Source organism: Miniopterus natalensis, chromosome 5 (genome assembly GCF_054644295.1).
Source record: "Miniopterus natalensis isolate mMinNat1 chromosome 5, mMinNat1.hap1, whole genome shotgun sequence".
NCBI classification, from domain to species: Eukaryota; Metazoa; Chordata; class Mammalia; order Chiroptera; family Miniopteridae; genus Miniopterus; species Miniopterus natalensis.
The window spans coordinates 28,875,748-28,898,071 of NC_142085.1; the positions used below are offsets into that span (position 1 = coordinate 28,875,748).

General features: G+C 34.5%; 1 protein-coding gene across 1 annotated transcript in view; it reads right to left on the reverse strand.

Moving 5' to 3' along the window:
* The window catches only part of EYS (EGF-like photoreceptor maintenance factor), a 1,117,601-nt gene that overhangs the window by 572,031 nt on the left and 523,246 nt on the right, over positions 1 to 22,324 (reverse strand). The window contains 2 exon segments of the mRNA XM_087817245.1: positions 886 to 1,007; positions 9,733 to 9,857. Coding sequence (XP_087673371.1) covers positions 886 to 1,007; positions 9,733 to 9,857 — 247 coding nt within the window.

Genomic DNA, 22,324 nt, shown 5'->3' on the forward strand with positions numbered 1-22,324 from the left:
TCTCAAATTATTTTGTTTAGAGGACAGGCATTGACCATTTTTCTGTTTAATTTCTCAGCGACCTCTAGAGAGTCTTGCTTCTGACCTCTCCTTCCTGATCTTCCAGCTCTGAGGAATGTCTGGCTCCATTCATACATGAGCATCTTTCTTAGGCACTGGCCAGACCTCACCTTCCCTTGAAGTCTGGTTCCCTAATCTTGCTCTGAGTCACCTGACTGTATACCCTGTCTAATTATTTAGCTTTAATCCCAGCTGAGACTGGCCTATCAATTAATGACATTTATAAATATATTTAAAATTCCTGACAGCACAGTCTTGCCAGTTGTATTCCCTTACTATCCTCATGTGCTACGGTCAGCTCCAATAAAAAATTGTGGTCAAAAGAATTGCAGCTCATTAGAGACACTTCTACCAAGCTAAGTCTATTCCATTGTTAATGGAGTCCAGGCCAGTCCAAATTTGCCAAGGGAGCAGATTCATTGTCCTTGAACACACAATACTCTGAGTCCAACACCGGAAGCAGTGCTATGTCCTTGGGCAAAATAGAGGTTCTGCCAAGACCCTGACAATATTAAGTAATTCCTCTACTGGCATCCTCCTTCCAAATGCATTAAAACATTAAAGGACAATACATTAAGTCACTTGCACCTTAGTTTAGATCAATTTATAAGAATGCTTTTCTCTTGAAGGGCTGAGGGTGCATGTGATAGATGGACAAGAAGGGAAAGGGGAATGCTAAGAAAAGTGTAGTGTGTACAGACAGAGAAGGAAAAGAGCACTAAGTTAACCCCTCCAAACTTATCTTTCACCATACAATATTCTACTACTTATAGTATTTCAAAGACAATGTAAAAACTTCACAGCAAAAAACAATGATATCTTTACCACAAATTTGGGTATGCATAAACATGCCGAGTCAAAGCCAGGTTCATTTTTTATGCATATTTCATGAACACATGAGTTGGGAATGCACTCAAGACTCTTCTCACAGCGATGTCCTGACCATCCTGTTAAAGACAATCACAAAGCAGACATTTAATTTTTAATAATAATAAGGATAGCTTACATAGGTATATATGTGTGTATATATGTATAACATATACATATGTGTTATAATATTTATATATTTTATACATATATGTTACATTTATAATTTTATAATATAAAAATATATAGTATGTCTTAATATTTGTTATAATTGTGCTAGGTCATCTTTGTGAATTGTCAGTTAATCTTCATAATCATTCTATTCGGTAGCTATTATTACTATCTCTATCAAGTTGATCAGAAAATTAAACTTCGAGAAGATAAATAATTTGCCCTGAAGTCACACAGTTATGCAGAAATGAAAGTAAGTGTATGTGAAATAAAGTTTAGGCTTGTACCTATGGTGCCATTCTACATTACCATTCAAATGTCATCACATATTTTACTTTGGAATAAATACATAGAAGGCAATGGAATAAATGCACCTCATGCTTCTTTCATAAGATTCTTTAATTCAAAGGAAAGCTATCACTACAGTTTCTAGATATAAAATATTTTCTTGTTATACTTGTAGTATTTTACAGTTAGTATCTCTTAAGCAGTGGTTCTATAGACTATAAATATTATGTATAGGTTTAGCTGACCATTGGCTGCAAGAATTCTCTTTAAACATCATGATCTACTTTTCCATACTAAAACACTGTGTGTGTATCCTTTGTTTGGCTTTGGCCAGCATTTCTTCATGAACCCAGAAAACAACGTTGCTAACCTATTGACAAGATAATATCTGAGTGATGGTTTACTGCATATACATTAAGAATATTTTTTTAAACCACTGATTTCTTCTATGAGGCAACTATTTATAATGAATCTTAATATGTTTAAGACAATGTTAACCTGAATATACCTAAATATACCATTCTATGTAGGAACAACAGAGACACTCAGAGGCTGCTGTCCCTACTCACCGACTACTTATGTGTACTATAATTGCAACATCAAAATATGTATTATATGTATTATCTAATAGCATTTAATCTGAACTCTGGCTATCAGGAAATGTCTTATCTTGGTCCTACTTAGCAATATATTCTCATTGTTTTTCCTTGATAGATTGAAAGAGAACAATTAAATAAGTATTCCGAGGTGCTTAGAAAACTATTTAATTCAATAATGTGTTATAAGAAGAAAAATACAGAACAAGTTTAAAAGGCTTGGCAGAGTCCAAATCAAACTTCAAAGCATCTGCCAGAAGACTAAATTTGCCAAACCCTTGGCCAAGACTCTCCACTTTGCAGTGCTCTCATATGCCAAGCTGATTCTGTAGCCACCGCTACTATGGAGGCTATAAAAGGTATGACAGAAGCAACAGTTTTGCAGGGCTTATAAAAAGTCACGATGACTGGTCATTAACCTGGTTGAATGTCACAAACATATTGTTGAATATAAAAGCATATTCCATAAAAATCCATTCTGGTAAGTGTTCTTATAAAAGTCAAATACATACAAATTTAATTACATCATTTAGAGATACATATATAATAAAACTCTAAGGGATGGTAAGAGGATGTTGACTATAAAATTCAGAATAGTTAGTACGGGGGAGGTATAATAATGTGCTTAATGAGGGATATAGAGGAGCCTATAATTATTGATGATATTCCTTCAGGCAAATGGTAGCTGCACAAAGGCTCATTTTATTATTTTAAATAATACATTTACATTAATTGTATATTCTTTTGATTGAAAAAAATACTTTACAATACATTTTAAACAATTAAGAATAATAATGTAGTTTTCCTCTTGTTTCTAAAACTATAAAGGGCATTACAAAACTTTAAACCATAAAATGGGAACTGCGAAAGAAAAAAATTCATCCGACATTTAAAAAGACAAGGAATATATTATTCAAGAGTATTGTACGAAGAGAGAGAGAGGCTATTGAAATAGGAGAGAGAGACTGAACTCAACTACACTTAACCAAAGGTAAGTGGGGGGATATTTAAATGCTGGGGTGAGCTCATGGAAAAATACTAGAGGATATTGGGATGGGAGAGGTTGGTTAATGTGGTTTAGAGCATCTCTGCTACTTATCACTTATTGACATTAGGCTTCTACCCTCCCACGGAGACTGGAAAATGGGGGCACTCTCTCTTATGATCACATTTCAAAGGGATGGCCCCAGTTCCTTGAGAAAGACATTTCTGGGTTTCAAAATTGCCAAGAGATGGCAAGAAGGTTTACATCTCAAAGGGGCAGAGAAAGAAATTACAACTGCAATTTTCTAAATTAAATGCTCTAAAGAAAGGGAGGTCAGGGGCCTGGAGTCAAGAAGAAGCCTGGCTAAGGTTATATTAAGCTTAAGGAAACATTGAAGCTGTCTTGGGCAAAAACAACAAGCTGGGATAGAAAATAAGTCATCATTTAGCACAGAAAGCAGAAACCACTTTAGGTATTTAAGACAAAAAGGGCCTTAATAACAGGGAATAAATTAAGATGCTTACAAGATTATTAGAAGAAAGGGCTCTGGGAGTAACTCCAAGACCACACATATGACTCTGGGAGAGACCTCCTCAGTCAGGTAAAAAACCTAAAAGCCACCACTAGAATTACTGAGTTCCAGGACCCATTGCATTCGCTGAGGGAAACTGCATTTCCAGAAGCTGCCACCACAACTTTCCCACCTGCCTCTTCCTACTCCGAGGCCAGTGACTGAACACAGGCTTGCAGTCTGTCCACCCCTCCTGCCACCACTGCTCTTTAGTACAAAGTCAGTGACTCAACAGTGAAATCTGCTGCAGAAAATTCTACATGTCCATGACCATCTTCACCAGGTGAAATCGCTAACGCATTCATAAATGGCCTCCACCAGGCCTTCCAGATGTCAGGTATGTTTATTATTGGTGGAACTCAATTTATATTCACAACGTCAGCTACAAGGGAGTCTAGATGTTGTAGTTTTTTACAATTTTCTTTCCTCTGCAGTACAGAAACCACAATAGACAGGAATGAATGCCGAGGGCCAATCACACCCATAAAATAAATAAGATAAATGTCCTTGTACTGGTGTGGACAAGATGATGATAAGAAATGGGAACAGAGTAAAGGAATATAAAACAGGCACTGAAAATCCAGCAGGTGAGATATTTTTTTAAAAAAAGTTTCAGAAGCAGAGATAAAGAAAACATCCTTTGAGTTCCCTGTAGGTTTGATTTCCATTTGTAATAAAGTAACAAGATAATTAAAAATACTTTTTGGTATTAAAATCAATAAACCAAAACTTTTCATTAGCAATCCAGAAAAATGATTAAATTGTTATCACGTTAAATTTATAGTACTAATCTAATACCTGCTTATGGAAAATAAATGCTTACGCAGTAAACAATGACAATACAGGTGTGAAATAAGCCTTTAGATGTCAAATTATAATAAAAATAACAAATTAGACTAATTTTTAAGTTGGTAATTAAAATAAATCTTTAAATACATCAATATACGTAACTAGAAACACTGACAAGTTTTAATACAACCATTTCCTACCATAACATAGCAGCTATAATAATTTGAGTTTATTAAGAAAAATAAAAGCCACTATTTCAAAGAGTTATATATTTAACTTTTCTTTCATTTTCCCTCTTAGCACCAAGTTATTTGCTTCTAATCTGAGGAAAGTAAAATAAAATTAGACCTAAACCTAAAATAATTGCCTTGCTTGTTAATATATTATCTGGTAATTGGATAACGTGAATTAAAATTATTTTATTGGCTTATTTTAACTCTAGAATAGATAGAAGAATTGATTTTTACACCTAAATCTTCATGAAAATACATTATTATGCACTCTTTTTATTTCACATTAAAGATTATTTCACTTTTCATGGGTCTTGAATAAAAAGAAAAATCAGTCTGTATCTTTTCTGTTCTAAATTACAAAAGCCCTATCCATGACTTCATAATTGTAGCACTCGTGGCAGATATCATCAGTGTTTGTTTATCTGCTTCCTTGCCCCCAGGAAAATGTAGCATTTCTGCTTCAAAATGAATAATGTTATTTTAAGAGCAAAATGTGTATCTGCAGTTTATATTATCACCTATATAAACACTATTCCACCCCTCCTGAGTATAAACCGTGGGCGCAGTGGCTGCTCCAGGGATTGAAAACAACCCTGGGTGAAGCACTCCCATTTGCAGAACAGAGATTGTTCTCTTCACTTTCAATTTGCTCATAATGGGATAAACCATGGTTTCACTTACTGAGCATTAAACATTTTAATATAACACTATAAATGAAACTGTTTGGGCTAAAACAAAAGTGCATTTTAGTTTGTAAAATGATCTGAATGCTTGTCCTGATATTTCAATGGAAACAAGCTCAGCAGCCATTGAATTCACTGCACAGGTGGGGGACGAGCTCTGTAATTAGGACTGACCCGAATGCTGGGTTGTACCCTGCAGGAAGGTCTCATGCAGAGAGGATCAGTGGGCTCTGAGATCCGACATGTGCCCCACTTGTCCAGCATCGTACCTCGTTAGCTTGGAGGAAATGACATAACCATCTAATTTGTCTGCTTATGAAGAGGGGGATGGCTTTATGCTAACTATGGCCGTGCCTGTGATTACAGAACTTTGGCCAGCATCACTAATGGACTGTACGTTTTCAATATGTGCTGAACAATTTGTGGGGACACATTAGAATACAACTCCTTGTATTTGATTGTACCAAATTAAATATGATACAGAGTATCTTCTAGCCTACTTATATCCAGTTTAAATTTCAGCTGTGTTTTGTAGATATATAACCGGTGAGGAAGCTGACATTTAATTTCTTAAATTGTGTTCTTTTCAGAATATTGCAGGAGTCATCCAGTTCTGTTTGGACTAAAAAGAAGAGAGAAGAGAGAAAAAAGATAAAATTGCAAATCTTGAGGTACAGTAAAGGAGCCACTCAAGATTAAGGCTATGGAGGAAGAGTTGTTACATAAAGACAAGATCATTCTGATAATTGGTAACATGATGTGAACTTAAGGAAGATTTCCACAACTGATAAAAAGAGAAAATGACTATAATTTATAATACTTAACTAATTTCAAGACAGGAGTAAATACCTAGTGAAATTAGATTTCGATCCAGACTGAGTAAGGTAAGGATAGTGGCAAGATTTAGATCAGAGCCCAAGAAAGAATTATCAACATTAATTAAGGCTGGTATACTCCTGGATGAGAGAAAAGAGCGGACATGCATAAACCAAATGAATCAGCCTTTGTGCCTTTCTATGACATTTGGGAGAAGGCAAATTGCTATAGATTGCTCACAAAGTGGTGAGCCTTCCGTTTTTGCTTATGGAAACTTTTTAGGACATTATCAGACAGATCCGGATAGGAAACCATCTTGAAAAAGTCTCACAGTGGTTAGAATTGGTAACATCCAGACTAAGATGCAACACACTGATAGATTTTGTTGGCAAAGTCTTTGCTTTTTTAATGGTTATCAATTTTTCTTTTCTAGTAACATTTAACATGATATCTATTCTTTTTATAAATTTTTAAATGTATAATACAGTATTATTAACTATAGGCACAATGGTGTACAGCAGATCTCCAGAACTTACTCATCTAGTCTAACTCATCTAGTCTAATAGCAACTTTATGGAAAGTTGCTATTCAGTGAAGGCCCTTCTTTGGACAACATACAAATGATGACTATATAGTACTAGGCCAGATAGCCTGGTTATAAATCTAAGTTTTACAAAATATGCTCTGGAAGATTATCCAAAGACTCTGGGACTCCTGATCCTCATTGGTAAAATGAGATAACTACCTTTTCCACAAGGTTGTTATGAAAATGAAATGAGTCCATACATGTAAAATAGCATGGTGTCCATGCACTAGTATAGTTATCTTTATTATAATTATTATTTCCCAAACACATCTATGCTGAAGTTAGCCCACATTTGGCTTTCAAAATCTAAAGTTCAGAACACAAGAAAAAGAACTACTAAACAACAGGTAGAATTTTCAAGGACAAAACTGGTAAAGAAAAAATTAGAATTATATAAATATCGATGTATGTTGGTGATGAGGAAAAGATTACCTACAAAGGGGTAGCATGGGTACAGCTTGGGGAAAGTGGTTAAATGACTGACTGTGGGGTAGTTACACAATTTTTTATGCATTTGTCAAAATATACAACTTTGTGCCAGAGAATGAATTTTACAGTATGAATTTTAAAAATCCTGAAAAAATATGGCTAACTATGCTAATAAAGAAAATGAGGAAGGGATAAAGGGTAACCTACAAGAGCACGATCATTCCTTAAACAACTCCAGAGGGAGTATTTGTTGGCATGATTAAGAGCCGTGGCTGCACAGAGCCCCTGGGAGCAGGTCTGGAAGGGTGCCTGCAACATTTTCAAAGCATTTGTTTTTTGTTTTTGTTTGTTTCTTAATTGGTTGTTGCTCTTGTGACTAGGTTGTGAAAAATCTAAGTCTTAATTCAAAAATACCAGAAAGTTCTAAGTAACGCCTAACAACACTTGGGCTCCGATCTAAATCTTGCCACTATCCTTACCTTAGATGGGCATCATTTTTGAGGCCTTTCATTTCCACCAAGGACTGATGGGCAGCACTCAGAAGGGGCTTCATCTGAACTCTGCAACTGCTTCAAAATGGCTCCGTGCTTCCAACTGAATTTAAAATAAGTGGGTCAAGAGTAATCTAGTATTGTAAATATAATAACATAAATATGAAACTAGCAATTATAAGATATATATTGACATAGTGAAAATTATGGATATGCCTGTGTTTTTATTGTTTTGGTAGGAATATACAGGGTGGGGCAAAAGTAGGTTTACAGCAGTAATAAAGTAAATAATACAATAATTAGGGAACAAAAATATAAGAATAAACTCTGGGTTTCAAACACTCGTAACTATAAACTTACTTTTGCCCCACCCTGCACTCGTTGCTTATGGTAGATTTCATTGCATTTTAAGTGTTCAGACCTCAATAAAAACATATGCTTCAAATACCTTTTGAAAAGGCATTTATTTCTTATGTCAGAGAACTTTAATTTCTATTCTACTTCTTTTATCTGCAACAGTTGCAGTTTTACATATAGGTGGCTATTTCAAAATGCAGGTGCAAATGCCTTTTGATAACCTGTCTGACCAAATAAAACCTAGTATCGGTATTGAGTTGTGAATGTTGAGTGAATGTGAACTTGTAAACAGCATGATGCTGGCACTCAAATGATAAAACATGTGTGCAACATCTTATAAAAAATAGGAGCCCTAATATCCATGTATCTGATGAAGGGAACCAAAGTATTGCCACCCCAAAATGTGTCTTTTGAGATATTGATTTTAAGCTGGTTATTAAGAAATAAAAGACTCAGAAAGAATTTTTGACCTTTACCCTTTCCTTCCTGAAGGAATTCAGATAGAAAAACCTGCTTCGGGAAGGGAACCTTAGCATGTTCACCTTCAGCACATATGAATGAGCACATATGAATGAGCACATATGTGTCAGGAAGAAATCTAGCAAAGCCTGTGCTCTGTGTCCCACTGTTCCTGAATGGCACAGCAAGAATCTGTTACCACATGTTTTCTTTGTCTTGTACCTGTAAATTACCTACTTGTCTGGAATTCCAGACCCCTGGTTTCTTCTCCTTTGACCAGAATGGCCTATAAACCTCAACTGCCCAATGGGCTTCTGATCTCATATCTTATGACACCTGTGGCATATACATGTGTAATAATAAATGTCTTAGACATTTTCTCCTGTTAATCTGTCTGGTTAATTTGATGATCAGCCAAGCCAAAAGAACTTAAAAGGTGGGAGGAAAGTAATATATATATATCTGTGCCTCCAGACTGCCTAGTTGTTATTCCCTCAGGGGATCCAAATGACCAGAAGCCCAGAACTTGAGGTATCCACAAGCTGTCTCAAGTTTGCTGTGGTGTCTTTAAGTAGTGAAAATTCTTTCTGAATGACCAAAAATACTCCCACATATATTTCTGACAGATTATTACTGCTCAAGGAAATTCAGGCATTCAACATTCTATCTCAGTTGCTGCAACTGAATGTTGAAGATGAGATGAGTGACAGAAGACAGAGGACAAAGGCCACATAGTTGGCCCTAGCCAGTTTTGCTCAGTGGTTGGAGCATTGGCCCTCGGACTGAAGGGTCTCAGGTAAAGGCACATACCTTGGTTGCAGGCTTGATCCCTGGCCCCTGTCAGGGCATATGCAGGAGGCGACCAATAGATGTGTCTCTCTCAAATTAATGTTATTCTCTCTCTCTCTCACTTCTACTCTCTCTGCAATGGAAAAAATATCCTCAAGTGAGGATTAAAAAAAGCAACAAAGTTAGAAAACTAGAGGAAATGTAGGGGAAAAGATGTGTTGGACAATTAGCTTGTTTATGTCATTATATAATTAAAGATAATAAAAATCAGGAATATAAAGACTGCATAAATTTAGAAAATACATGTAGTGAGATACCATACTCTAAACATTAGGATTTCCTGATGGTAATCAAAGTGATTGCTTACTAGTTCACAGAACATCTATTTCATATTTTCTAGGTGTGATTATTGCTTAGAACTTGGTTGATAGCAAACATTATTGGTGGAGTGGATCGTCAAAGTTGTACTATATGTATGCATATACATACATATATATATATATAGTAAATATATACACACACATATATATGAGATGCATGAATATTGTTTTTCAATAATTACCTTGTTGACATTTGCAAATATATCCATTGATGTGATCTTCACAGTTTGCACCATTTAGATATGGTGATGAAAAATATTCATTTATCTTAATTTCACAAGATTGACCAGAAAATCTAGGAAGACATCTAAGAAAGAAAAATGAAAAATAATAGATGAATCTATATTGTAGAGGTCATATTTACCAAATTAAGAATAAAATTAAGCACAAGAAGTAGTCATTTATTTATTACAGTTGATTTATGTGATAAGTTAGCTGATATTCACTAGTATTTTCAATGAAGTTAAAGCCACCTGATCTTTGCAGATGTAATTAAGTTAAAGATTGTGAGATGATATCACCCTGAATTAACTGGGTTGGCCCTAAATCCAAAGACAAGTGTCCTTATAAGAAGATGAGGCACACAGGCAATGTAAAAGAGGAGGCAGAAGTTGGTGTCATGCATCCTCACGCTAAGGAGCGCCTGAAGCTTCTAGAAGCTGGAAGAGGAAACGTAGGGCTCTCCCTTAGCACCTTCAGAGAGAGTATGGCTTTGCTGATGCTTTGACTTTGGATTTCTGATTTCACAACTGTGACCAAATAAATTTGTTGTTTTTAGCCACCAAGTTTGTAGTAAATTGTTGTCACCTCTAGGAAACAAACAAAGGAAATAACATTAATGTGTGAGCATGTTCATGTGCTTCCTCTCATGTTCTCTCCCCCCTCTTTTCATTACTATATCACTAAAGGCCTATTTACAATGATGGGATGGGATATTATTCACTGCTGAAAAGCAATGAGTTATTAAACTTTTAAAAGACATGGAGAAATCTTAAATGAATGTTACTAAGTGAAAGAAGTTAATCTGAAAAGGCTAAATCTGTATGATTTCAACAATATGACATTCTAGAAAAGGCAAAACTATGAATACAATAAAAAGATCACTGGCTGTCAGGGGTGAGAGGGAGAAGGGGAATGATGAAAAGGCAGAGCACAGAGGATTTTTAGGGCAGTGAAAATCCTTAGAATGTACAACACCAAATGTGAGCCTTAAGGTCAACTGTAGAGTCTGGGTGATTTTGCTGTATCAATGTAGGTTCATTTTGGTAACAAGTGTACCATTCTGGTGAGTGATGCCAATAATGGGGAATTCTATGCATACGTGGGGGCAGGAGGTACATGGGAAATCTTTGTACCTTTCTCTCAATTGTGTTGTGAAGCTAAAACTGTTAAAAAATAGTCTTTAATAAAAATCAGTAAGACACTGCTAAATCATGAAACTCTCACGTTGAGCTTTTACCGCAGACTTGATCTACAATACTGGGGGAAGGGGCATAAAACACAAATTGATTCTGATGCATAGCAATTAAAGAACAAAACATTTAAAGCAAGTTTGTTTTAATTAGAACTCAGAATAAAACTTCAGAGAAATCCAACATCATACTTCCATTTGAGTACTTGATTCAAAAAAGTTTGTTAACACTTAGTAGGTGGTACGAGTCACCCTTAAATGATTATCCAAATTGGAAAATTCTGCTTTATCACTTGTTGGGGATAAATTGCAAATGGAATCATTTAATGTGGTTTGTAGCTATTTTGTTAACCACCTCGCCTAGATAGTTTCTTGTATCCATCCCTGACAGTCACCATCTCTTCCATGAGCTCTTCCTGCAAACCCTCCTCTAGATCAAAGACCAACATTGTGGTATTTCTTTTCCATTTACTTGTTTTTTATTTAATATAGTAAAGCAAAATCTGTCTCTTATTGGTCTTGTTCAAGTAGTCCCCCAAATGGCCATTTGGGGCATTTATCAAGTAAAATTATGAGGCGCAAAACAAAGAAAGTCTGCAGACAACTTATTAAACAAACAAACAAACAAAAATAACATCTAGTATCATATGACTGGAGAAAGACTAAGTAGTATTCGAAGACTGAATTTCCATCCCACACAATCAATTCTACTCAGAAATCTTTCTCTTTTTAGTTGAAGTGCTACAATTGAGAATTAATCAACACACACACATTCACTAAACTTTTATTTGACTTTGAAACATTTACTTTCCATTTTAAAACAAAATTTAGTTGCAGTCTCTAATATTCCATTTGCCTGAATTTGATGGCATAACTTAGGATGTAGCTTAATAATTGTTAAAGAACCACATTATAATGTATTTTTTTCAGTCTCAAAGCATTGGCATTAAAAATATCATCTTTAAATGCTCAGGAGCTAACGTGTTTATTTATTATTAGGAGCTTTGCTAAAGCCAATAGTTCTCAAATTAGAACAGCTGAAAAGTATCACATATGTTAGTCACTTCATACACTTTCAGAACCTTCACAGTTAACTTCTATAATCTATTTTCTTCCTTTTTAATGATTAGTGACAACTGTACATAAATCCATTTGCTCTAGAATATACCAAAATATAAGATGTTTATTTCTCTGAATGTTAGACATACCCTTTATTGGTAACTGATCACAATTTGTTATGAGTAAGTAGCCTCCAACTAGGAATCTACACACTGTGAACATAACTTCTGCATAATCTTGTTTATTTGCTTCTATTTCAGTCAAAAAAGTCACACCTTGTTGAACTTTGGCTTATTTTCATATCTCTCTTATCACTGTACTCTGATCTCTTCTGTGATCTGGATGATATGCTAGATAATTAAACTGGAACGGAAATGATCATGTACCTGATCGAGGTCATGGAATCCAAACATGTTTCCTTATATTCATGTGAATGACTATTGATTCACAACATTGACATTTTATAGATATTTTGATACTGTAAACTACCAGTTCTGTGGGAAACACGACAGGAACACCAGGTTGATAAGTTGGCAATATCCTAGTGAGCAGGCAGATCCAATGACCTGACCAGAAGGGCCTTGATTATCTGTTCTAAAGATATCACATTATGTTACTCGCTTCACTATTTTCCGAATTATTCAGTTGATCTCATTATATCTTCTAAATCTTTAAAAAACATAGGTATTTTAAACTCATTTGTTTGATTTGTTGCAGAAGTGGTGATAAATTAGAATCTAAATTATTGTATGTAGTTTCAAATGTGTAATTTAATTTTATTATAGCCTTAAGTAAATCACATAAAATAGGATTTTACTTAATATGTAAAATAAGTACTTTTATTACTATTGCCTAAATTATGTATCCTAAAGGCCATTTTTAATTCAACATTTTTACCTTTATCTTGAGTAATTCTATTATCAGTTTAATGTTACATACAAATTAAGAAGAGAATATTCTCTGAAGACAATTATTTAACATAAATCTAACGTTCTTGATATTACTTTACAAATCAGAATATTGTCTAAATAGCTGTTGAAACTATATATGGACATGTAAAATAATTTAGATAAAAGGGAAGTGATAATAACCACAACTGTCTCTGTGGTTGGTAATACACAAATCTCAAAAGGAGTTCTTCTTTATAGCTATTATTTCATATATTTTCAATAAAGTTTTGCTTTAAATTTTGATCTTGAGAGTATTTAAATTTCAGAGTGCTAAGCTGTCTTGGTTTTGGAATGTTTCATATGCAGAAACTGAGATAAAGACTTGAATGCAGGTCATTTATTTGGGAGGCTGTACAAATAAGCCGAGATGAAGGAGTGGGGAGAGTGAGATCAGGAGGAACGGAGTCAGCTAGGAACGCGCGATTCAGCGCCTCGCCACTGTGTCCCTGGGGCGCACTACCCCTGTACTGGTTTTCAAACTCTTTCACGCTTTTCAAAAGCCTAATTCTTCTCTTATTGTGTTGGTTGTACTTAATGTTTCATTGCTAATATCTAGAATAAGGTCAAAGTGTGACTTCTGTGTTCTCTCTTTACTTTCTCCAACAAGCCAGCTTCTGTGTCCTGAAAATAACGAAGTGACACTCAGGGGAGGGCCACGTGGAGAAGAAATAAAGGCCAGGGCCAACAGCCACAGTGAACCTGGAAGAAGAGCTTTTAGCCCAAGGCAAGTCTTTGTCTGCGTGTAACGCAGTTGACTCTTGATTGCAACCTAATAAAAGATCCTGAGCCAGAACCACCCAGATAAGCCACTCTGGGACTCACAAACTACAGAAACTGAAATACAGACGTCTTGGTCCCCAACTTGTTATGGTTCAGCTTAATGATTTTCAACTTTACAATGGTGCCAAAGCAGTACACATTTAGTAGAAACTGTACTTCAAATTTTGAATTTTGATCTTTCCTTGGGCTAGTGATATGTGTAAGATACTCTCTTGCGATGCTAGACAGCAGTAGCAAGCTGCAGTCAGACCCACTCTCACAAGGGTAAACAACCGACACTGCACAGCGCACTGTGTTGCCAGAGGTTTGGGATACTGCGCTTTGTTCTCGCATCCCATCTTGTCTGCAGAATGCCCATCTGGGTCTTTGCTTCCAGTGAGGAGGACAAGAGGAAGGTAATTACTCTTGTGATAAAACTCAAGATAATTGTCCAACTGTAGGCTAATGTAAGTGTTCTGAGAACATTTAAAAGAAAAAAGGGGGGACATTTGTAATACTTTCAACAACAAAGATAAATTTTAAAAAATAGGCTAACCTAAATTATGATATTCAGTAGGTTCAGTGTGTTAAGTGCATTTTTGACTTATGATATTTTTAATGTAATGGGTTTGTCAGGATGTAACCCCATTGTAAGCTTAGGAGCATCTGTAAATGCTTGTTGTTTCCAGCCATTAGATTTTGGGGGTAATTTTTTACACTGCAGTAGGTAACTAGGCATTCAAGGAGAACCTTATGAATATCTGTGGAGAAGGCATATAAGATGTCTTCCATGGAATGAATGAGAAATGGAGCAATTGTCCACTGACTCTCTTGTCCCCATTAGGCAAGGATTACCTTCAGGACATTAACATATCCACACTTCTGTGCTGATTTACAAGTGGCCTATGTGTGCACTCGGTTAGATTCTTCAGCTTACAAAAAAGTTGAAGTCATAAATGTAGAGGCTTTTAAAGTAGGGTTCAGTCAATATGATTAGAAACTGTCCAGCACAGCAGCAAAAACATCTGCTGTATAATCACCACATGCGGAACCCCAATCAACTTTGTATATTAATAACTTCTCCAAAAATTGCAGAAAAGAATTTCATACATCTAAACTACACTGAGATTTTATGGGAAGAGGAATGTTTTTCATCTACATTCTGCTTTTAGCAATAACTCAATTAAAATTAAAGAAAGCAGACCTTATTTTGGGGATTATTTATAAGATACAACCAGAACCAACCTAGGCAATGAAACTTACCTCAATCTATTATCACTTCTATCACTATGTCTATATCACTATGTCTATTGTGATCAGAGTGATTTTCTCAAGGTAAAATGCCAAATTATTATTAAGAAAGTATGCATATTTACAGTATATTGCTATATTCCAATTAGCAAATTAATATCATATAGTTAATGGTAGCTAAATTTTCTACTTATATGCTAAGCATTTTGTAAGGTTATTTACATGCATTCGTCATGCTCAAAACACAATCTTAGATAATATACTTAGGGTATCAGTAATTGGAGTCTTATATCAAAGAGGAGTTTAAAGGAAAAAGGTTTTACTTGGCAGGCACAATGTTAGATTTTATTGTGAACACGGTGTTTTTCATGGTAAGAGTCAGTCCAAATCCTGATCCACTCAAGTACGGAATTTGAATTTGGTTTAAAGTTTTGTTTCATTATTTAAAGGTTCAAAATTTATAGTGCTAAATTTTCCTAAATAACATTCCAAAAGGAGTTAGTTGGGTTCCTCAGGACCCTTCCAGTGTTAGAGAACACATTACTTCATAAGCCAACTCATTTGGTTTTTCAACAGCTCTATTAAAGTAAATGAAGTTGAACTTTGTTACTTTTTAAACTTGTGAAGTGTCTTGTATTTTGCCATAGTGTTATTATAATGACATTAAATGTCTTTTTCATATTTTTTCACCCACTGGATGACATTCTATTAACTGCAGAAATCCATGAGTATTCTAATCCATCTTCTAAGTACGTCAAAATACCTTTCATTTTTGTCACAAATCTTCCCATTTTCATTGGAAACTTCCCAAGTTTCTTAGCCCGTTTCTTATAAAACATGCTTTCTAGATCTTTGTTATAACTATACATCTCTAAAATAATGGTTTCCTCCAACAACCAGATTTCCCTCTTACTCACCAACCCACCAACCCAATATTACATTTAATAGATATTTTATTCTTTTTTGGACATTTGATGCCCAATGTATGCGAACACATATAGGTATGTTACCAGAAATATTAAGGTTTCTTTCACAGGAAAATAAGTTTCATATTACTTTTGTTTTCTGTGAATAAACAGTAATTATCTAAGTAATGCTGGAGTCTTTCATGGGGTTCTAAGATACATAAAAAATAACTTAAAAAGGGGACCAGAATTTCATATTAAATGGTGAAAAAAGATTTTAAATCTTAAAAACATTAAAATAAATACATTTCTAAAGTTTACCTAAAGTTTCACAAAAGTACATTTAAAATTATGAGTTTTGTGGGTTTTGACATGCCCCCAACCACAATATAAACTGTATTATCTTATTGTATCCTTTACTTCATCTTGACTAATTATATTGTAATGAAATTATTTAAGCCTACCTCAGATTTCCAAAATGTCTCTAAATCTTTAATATATATATTATTATCTTGGCATCTTATGTAATCATATTTATTGATTTTTCTCTTCCTCAGTTTTAACTACTTTAACTCTGTCCAGTCTCCATCAGCATGTTGTATAATGGAAACAATTTTTCCAAAAGAACTTATGTCAATTTTGTAAGATCCTGCATCTTTGCCAAGATTTTAAATTTTATTTTTAAGTTGATTTTCTTTGTATTTATATTACTTTTTTTTCTTTTTGCCAGTTATAAAGGGACAGATTCTAGATTCTTCAATTAGATGTCCATACATAAGAGGGACATTTGAATTGGGATTAATATTAAGAGTGAAATTTTTTATTTCTTATACAATTCTATAGGAGCATGGTTTGGAAAATTGGCACTAAGTAACAAAAATACTTAAGGTGAAAAAACCTCCCTTATACTTAATTAGCAACTTAACATGTATTTTGAAAATTATTTTATTTATCTAGTTTCCTTGATTTTAGATATATGACTATATTAAAATTGCGACAAGGCATTGAGGAGAAATGGGAATGTATAAAGTATACCTATCTCTTTCTATATCACTGCTACTTCTGCTCTTCCTGCAGTTTAATTTTAAACTAACATTTGAATGTATATTCTAATTCAGAATGAAATCAGAAATTTCAAAAATTCTTTTTAATTGCAGGTAATGATTTTGCTACTATAGTCAACATGAGGAATTCTCCAACATAAAACATGTATGCCTTTTATAATTCTACATAAAATAACAGAAGTAAAATTAAAAGAAACCTGGCCACTTATCAGCCTAAATCTGCTCATAATTAATAAATGACTGCATAAATTGAACTTTAAGAAGTGCCTTGGGATTGTTTATATTCAGCTCATTTAATTCTCTTGAGAGCATCTATGGCTTTAACTGGCTTATTAAAATGCTGATTAACTATTTTGACCTCTACCCATTTGCTAAACTGTACATTTCCTGAGGATCATTCTTTCTAATTTGCAATTTTGTCATTAGAAAACTGAGTGGAGGAAAACAAATCCAAGCTCAAATTATAGAAACTGATTTACATAGTTAGGTCACATTTATTCAAAATATAAGGTGGGATTAAGGTAGGTTTACATTTGTTTGTATGGAAAATGATACAATAATTAATAAAAAATAATAATGCCAGGATAAGAATAAACTCTGTGTTTCATCTATTCACAACCGTACACTTACTTTTGCCCCACCCTGTATGGGTAGTGAGGAATATGTCATGAATTCTATGAAATTCATAGCTGTGAAATAATGAAAACATTTTCACTTTGGATTTCTAATATAAGTACACTATGGTCAGAGGACATGATCTGTGTGTTTTTTTCAAATTTTAATGCATGTATACACACAAGAATAAATTTTAAGACTCTGCTTCTTTTTGAAATGTTACTTATAGATAGTTCTATATGTAGCTTCCCTAAAGAAACTATAACCAGATTTTCTATTACATGTTCAATAGAATGTGAATTGTGTTTATAATTAAATACATAAATGAACAAATTAAATGCTTGTTAAAATCAATATATATATACTCTCTTAATTATAACTATTAAGATCTGTTAAATATCCCGCAGCTGGTTACTCTACCCCAACAATAAAAGCTCCTGTCTGGGCTCAGGCAAATTCTCACCATTTTTCATATTTTTGAATTTTTGATAGTCACATTTCTTTCATGTTTTTAGAGATTCCTTGAATTCAGCTTGTATTTATTTATTTATTTATTTATTTATTTATTTATTTATTTATTTATTTTTAGAGAGAGGAAGGGAGAGAGAGAAACATTGATGTGAAAACACAACATCCATGGGCTGCCTCCTCCATCCCCCTCCTTGGGATTGAGCCTGCAACTGGGCATGTGCCCTGACAGAATCAAACGGGCAACCCTTTGCTGTACAGGACGATGCCCAACCAACTGAGCCACCACAGCCAGAGAAGGCTGTATATTTTTTAGACTGTCTTCACCTTGAACCATTACTGACACTATCTATCATCAAATATTTTGTGGGAGAGTTAAAGCCATAGCCTTGAAGGAACAAAATGCGCTCATTTTCAAGCAATTTTTCCCAATCATATCTTTCCCTCAGGGACTTGTAAGGGTGTTAAGAATATGATGAAGGGTGTTTCTAGTTCCATACAAAATGCCACTCTAATGTCAGTCACCTTATTACCAACATATTCAATCCACTAATTTTGTCTTTAACAACTTTATATTTTTAACAGTGCCTTGGTTGCTTCAGGAATTTTCTTTCTTGTTCACTCCCTTTCCCCTTAGATTATTTTGCTGACATAACAAAATAACAAAAACTGGGTGGGTGGCTTAAAAAAAGGAAATTTATTTTCTCACAGTTGTGGAAGCCACATGTCCTAGATCAAGGTGTTGGTCGGGTTGGTTTCTTCTATGACTGCATTCATTGGCTTGTAGAGAAGTCTGCCTCCTTATGGTGTATTCATATGATCTTTCCTCCACCTATGGACTCACCTTTTCTTTGTATACAGACATCAGTCATATGGATCAGGTCCCATTCATGACTTCATTTTACTTTAAGTAATTCTTTAAATTCCCTATCTCCAAATACAGTAACATTCTGGGGGTCAGGACTTTAACATATGAATTTTGGGCAACACAATTTAAAACACCCCACTTTTATCTGTAAACCAAAAGAAGTGTATTGGATAACAACCAGAAGAAAAGTAGTAGGAAGATAGGCACATGAAAGAAAAGCAGATACATGAGTTTTGAAATAAAGCTAGACATTAAAACATGTCAACAGCCTGGCTGGCATGGCTCAGCAGTTGAGCATAGACCTATGATCCAGATCGAAGTTCTATTCCCAGTCAGGGCACATGTCCCTGTTGAGGGCTCGATTCCCAGTCGGGGGCAGGCAAGAGGCAGCCGATCAATGACTCTCATCATTGATGTTTTTATCTATCTCTCCTCCTTTCCTCTCTCTGAAATCAATAAAGACATTTTTAAAACAAACAAACGAATGAACAAAAGCCAAAAACAAACAAAAGAAAAACAAACATGTCAACAAACTTTAAGACAGATCTTAGTGACCAAAAGCCTTTTCAGAACCTTTGAAAAAGTTTCCATTTTCAAACACTAATATCATATGTAAATATAAATCTTTCTTGGTAAATACTGAGGCTTTTAAAAATTATGTTTCATTTTTAGCAATATACAAATACTTTTTTTATATTTTACTACATAAACCTTAAAGGTGAAAACAAAGTGTATGTTATGAAATGCATGTACTCTAAATTAAAAAGCCCTCTGCATGATTTTGGTGAACAGGCATTACTTGGCAAGCTCCTACACTGAAGATTGAAATTCATGCAAAGATAGAAAAATGGATGTTATTATGCTTCATGAAGACAAAACAAAAATGGCATTCGAATCTTTCCTCCTATTTTTCGTAATCACTGAGCACACTTAGTGCTCATCTTAGATAAATGGCTGTGGGACCAAAGCTCAGAAACTTTGAATAAACTCAACATATACAGAGGATTTGAGTGAAAAAGTAGAGAAATAATTTCTGAACTGAGTCATCCTTGGATCCAGCAGTGCCTGAAATGAGCTTCATAAACGAACTTTCAAGTTTTATGAGTTATAAAATGTCTAGATATGCTTTTAAGCGAGTTGGTTTAGTTTGTTTGTGTCAAAGCTCCTTTTAGGAATGCATACTCTCTGGAGATAGAAAGTATATTCATTAGAATTATTACAAAGCTAATACATCCTCAAGATGTACACTTATCAGTTACCATTTTAAATATACTAATATCCAAGCAAGTGGTAGAATATTATAATGTGTCATTACAAAACCATGATGAGCAGGGAAATTATATACGTATGAAAATAACATATTTTGCAAACCAATTCCTGATTTTAGCCTACCTCAATCGATCTAAATATATGTTTTAATGTGGTTAATATGGTGGTCTGAGCTCTCCTTTTATTCTTACTCTTAGGACAATCATTTACTGGTGCTAAATAGTTCTGAATCAAAACAATGCATAATACGAGATGGGAGAAATCTATGAGCCTGCAGAACGCAGCATCAGTATGCCAGCTCCTTTACTGGCAATTCTTGCTAGGTAAAGCTTTCTTTTTCTTTTCTTTTTTTAAACCCCTAATCACATTTAGTGAGCAAATAACTAGAAATAACCATGTAGGTCTCTATTCATCAGAACATTATTATTTTACATCAACTAAGCCTTTATGAGATAGCTGAATTTCTTTGGGGAATAAATGCTATTTACCATTTCTCTTTGCTGCCCATCTAATAGAAAGTTTTAGGTCTATCTCAGAGCTAAAGCCCAGGCTGAACACTAAGTGATTAAGAGTTTAATGAACACATCATTATCTAAGCAGTGAAACATTAAAACCAGACACCAGAGCAGTCATGTGTTTGAATCAACAAACAGAACAGTTAAAATTTCAATGATGTGTTTAAACAATTCATCGTAGAACTATTCTTACAATATTGGATTCTTTCTGGGAATGTCAGTCCTGTATGTAATCATGGATCTGAAATTGATTCCATGGGGAGCTCTCCAGAAGACCATTTTTTAATTTAACAGAAGCAAAGAAAGAGTAGTGTGTGAGACTGAGGATGTGCAATATTAAGAACTAAAGCTTTGGAATTCTTGACATAGAGATGACATAGAGTAGAGGAAGCTCTCTGCCAATTACCGGCTATGTGATCTTGATGAATGACATAAGTTTTACAATTGTAAATATCCAAAAGATTTTGTCATCTATAATTTCAGGATTATATTAGAACTAAAATAACTCTATTTTGAGGATTAATTTAAATGCTAAATGTAATAAAAATAATTTTAACACTAAACTTATTAAAATGTTATAAAAATTAGGGTACTGTTTAAGTGCTAGTAATATTTTTAGTGCTCTCATTTTATTTTTGTTTTGATTGTTGTTTATATTAAGTGATAAAGGCACAATGTTGAGATGAATAAGTTAAATTCCTAAACTCCATGCGCTTAAATCCTCTAGAAAAACTTCTTGTTGTTCTTCAACCAGCAAAAAAATTGTGAGTATTATAGTTAAAATAATTGAAATAGTAATCTTGAAAACTATCCTAGAAAGTAAGGATGATACAGGGAGCAAAAGAGTAGAAAAAATGATGACTTACAGATTATAAAGTGGCATGAGTAAGGACATAGTCTTATATTTTTTAAAGTGAAAATTTATTTAAAACTGTCAAAAAATATTTTGGTGATGTTATATTGTGGTTTAAAAATAATAAAAAGACACTTGTTTTCAGAAATAGGGAAAACTAGGTAGTCTAAGAACCCTTACATATAAAACATTTAAAAATTATAAACAAATTTGTAATTTTGTGTGTGCACATTTGTGTTTGTGTTTGTGGTGTGTGTGTGTGTGTGTGTGTGTGTGTGTGTGTACCCAGACAGAACTTACTTTGTTTTGTGGACGGGCAGGATAGCAGGCATCCTTCAAAGGATGCTAAAATTGAGGAGTAAAGATTTGATGAGAAATAGGGTATGTGCATAGTGTCAAAGTATCTCCCATTTAATTAGTCAAAAGGGGGAAACTGCCCTGGCCCATGTGGCTCAGCAGTTAGAGCGTTGGCCTGCGCACCAAAGGATCTCGGGTTTGATTCCGGATCCAGGGCATGTACCTGGGTTGCATGTTAGACACCCTCCCAGGTCAGGGCTCCTGTGGGAGGCAACCAAGTGATGTGCTTCTCTCTCTCTCTGCCTCTCCCGCCCTCCCTTCCACGCTCTCCAAAAAGCAATGGAAAAATATCCTTGGGTGAGAATTAAAGAAAAAGAAAAAAGAGGGAAATAACACTTTTCAATAGAGAAATCTGATGCAAAGTGATCAAAGTTCATGTTCATAATGGGATGAACCAACTTGATGTACCTCCTGAGGGACACAGCATAAC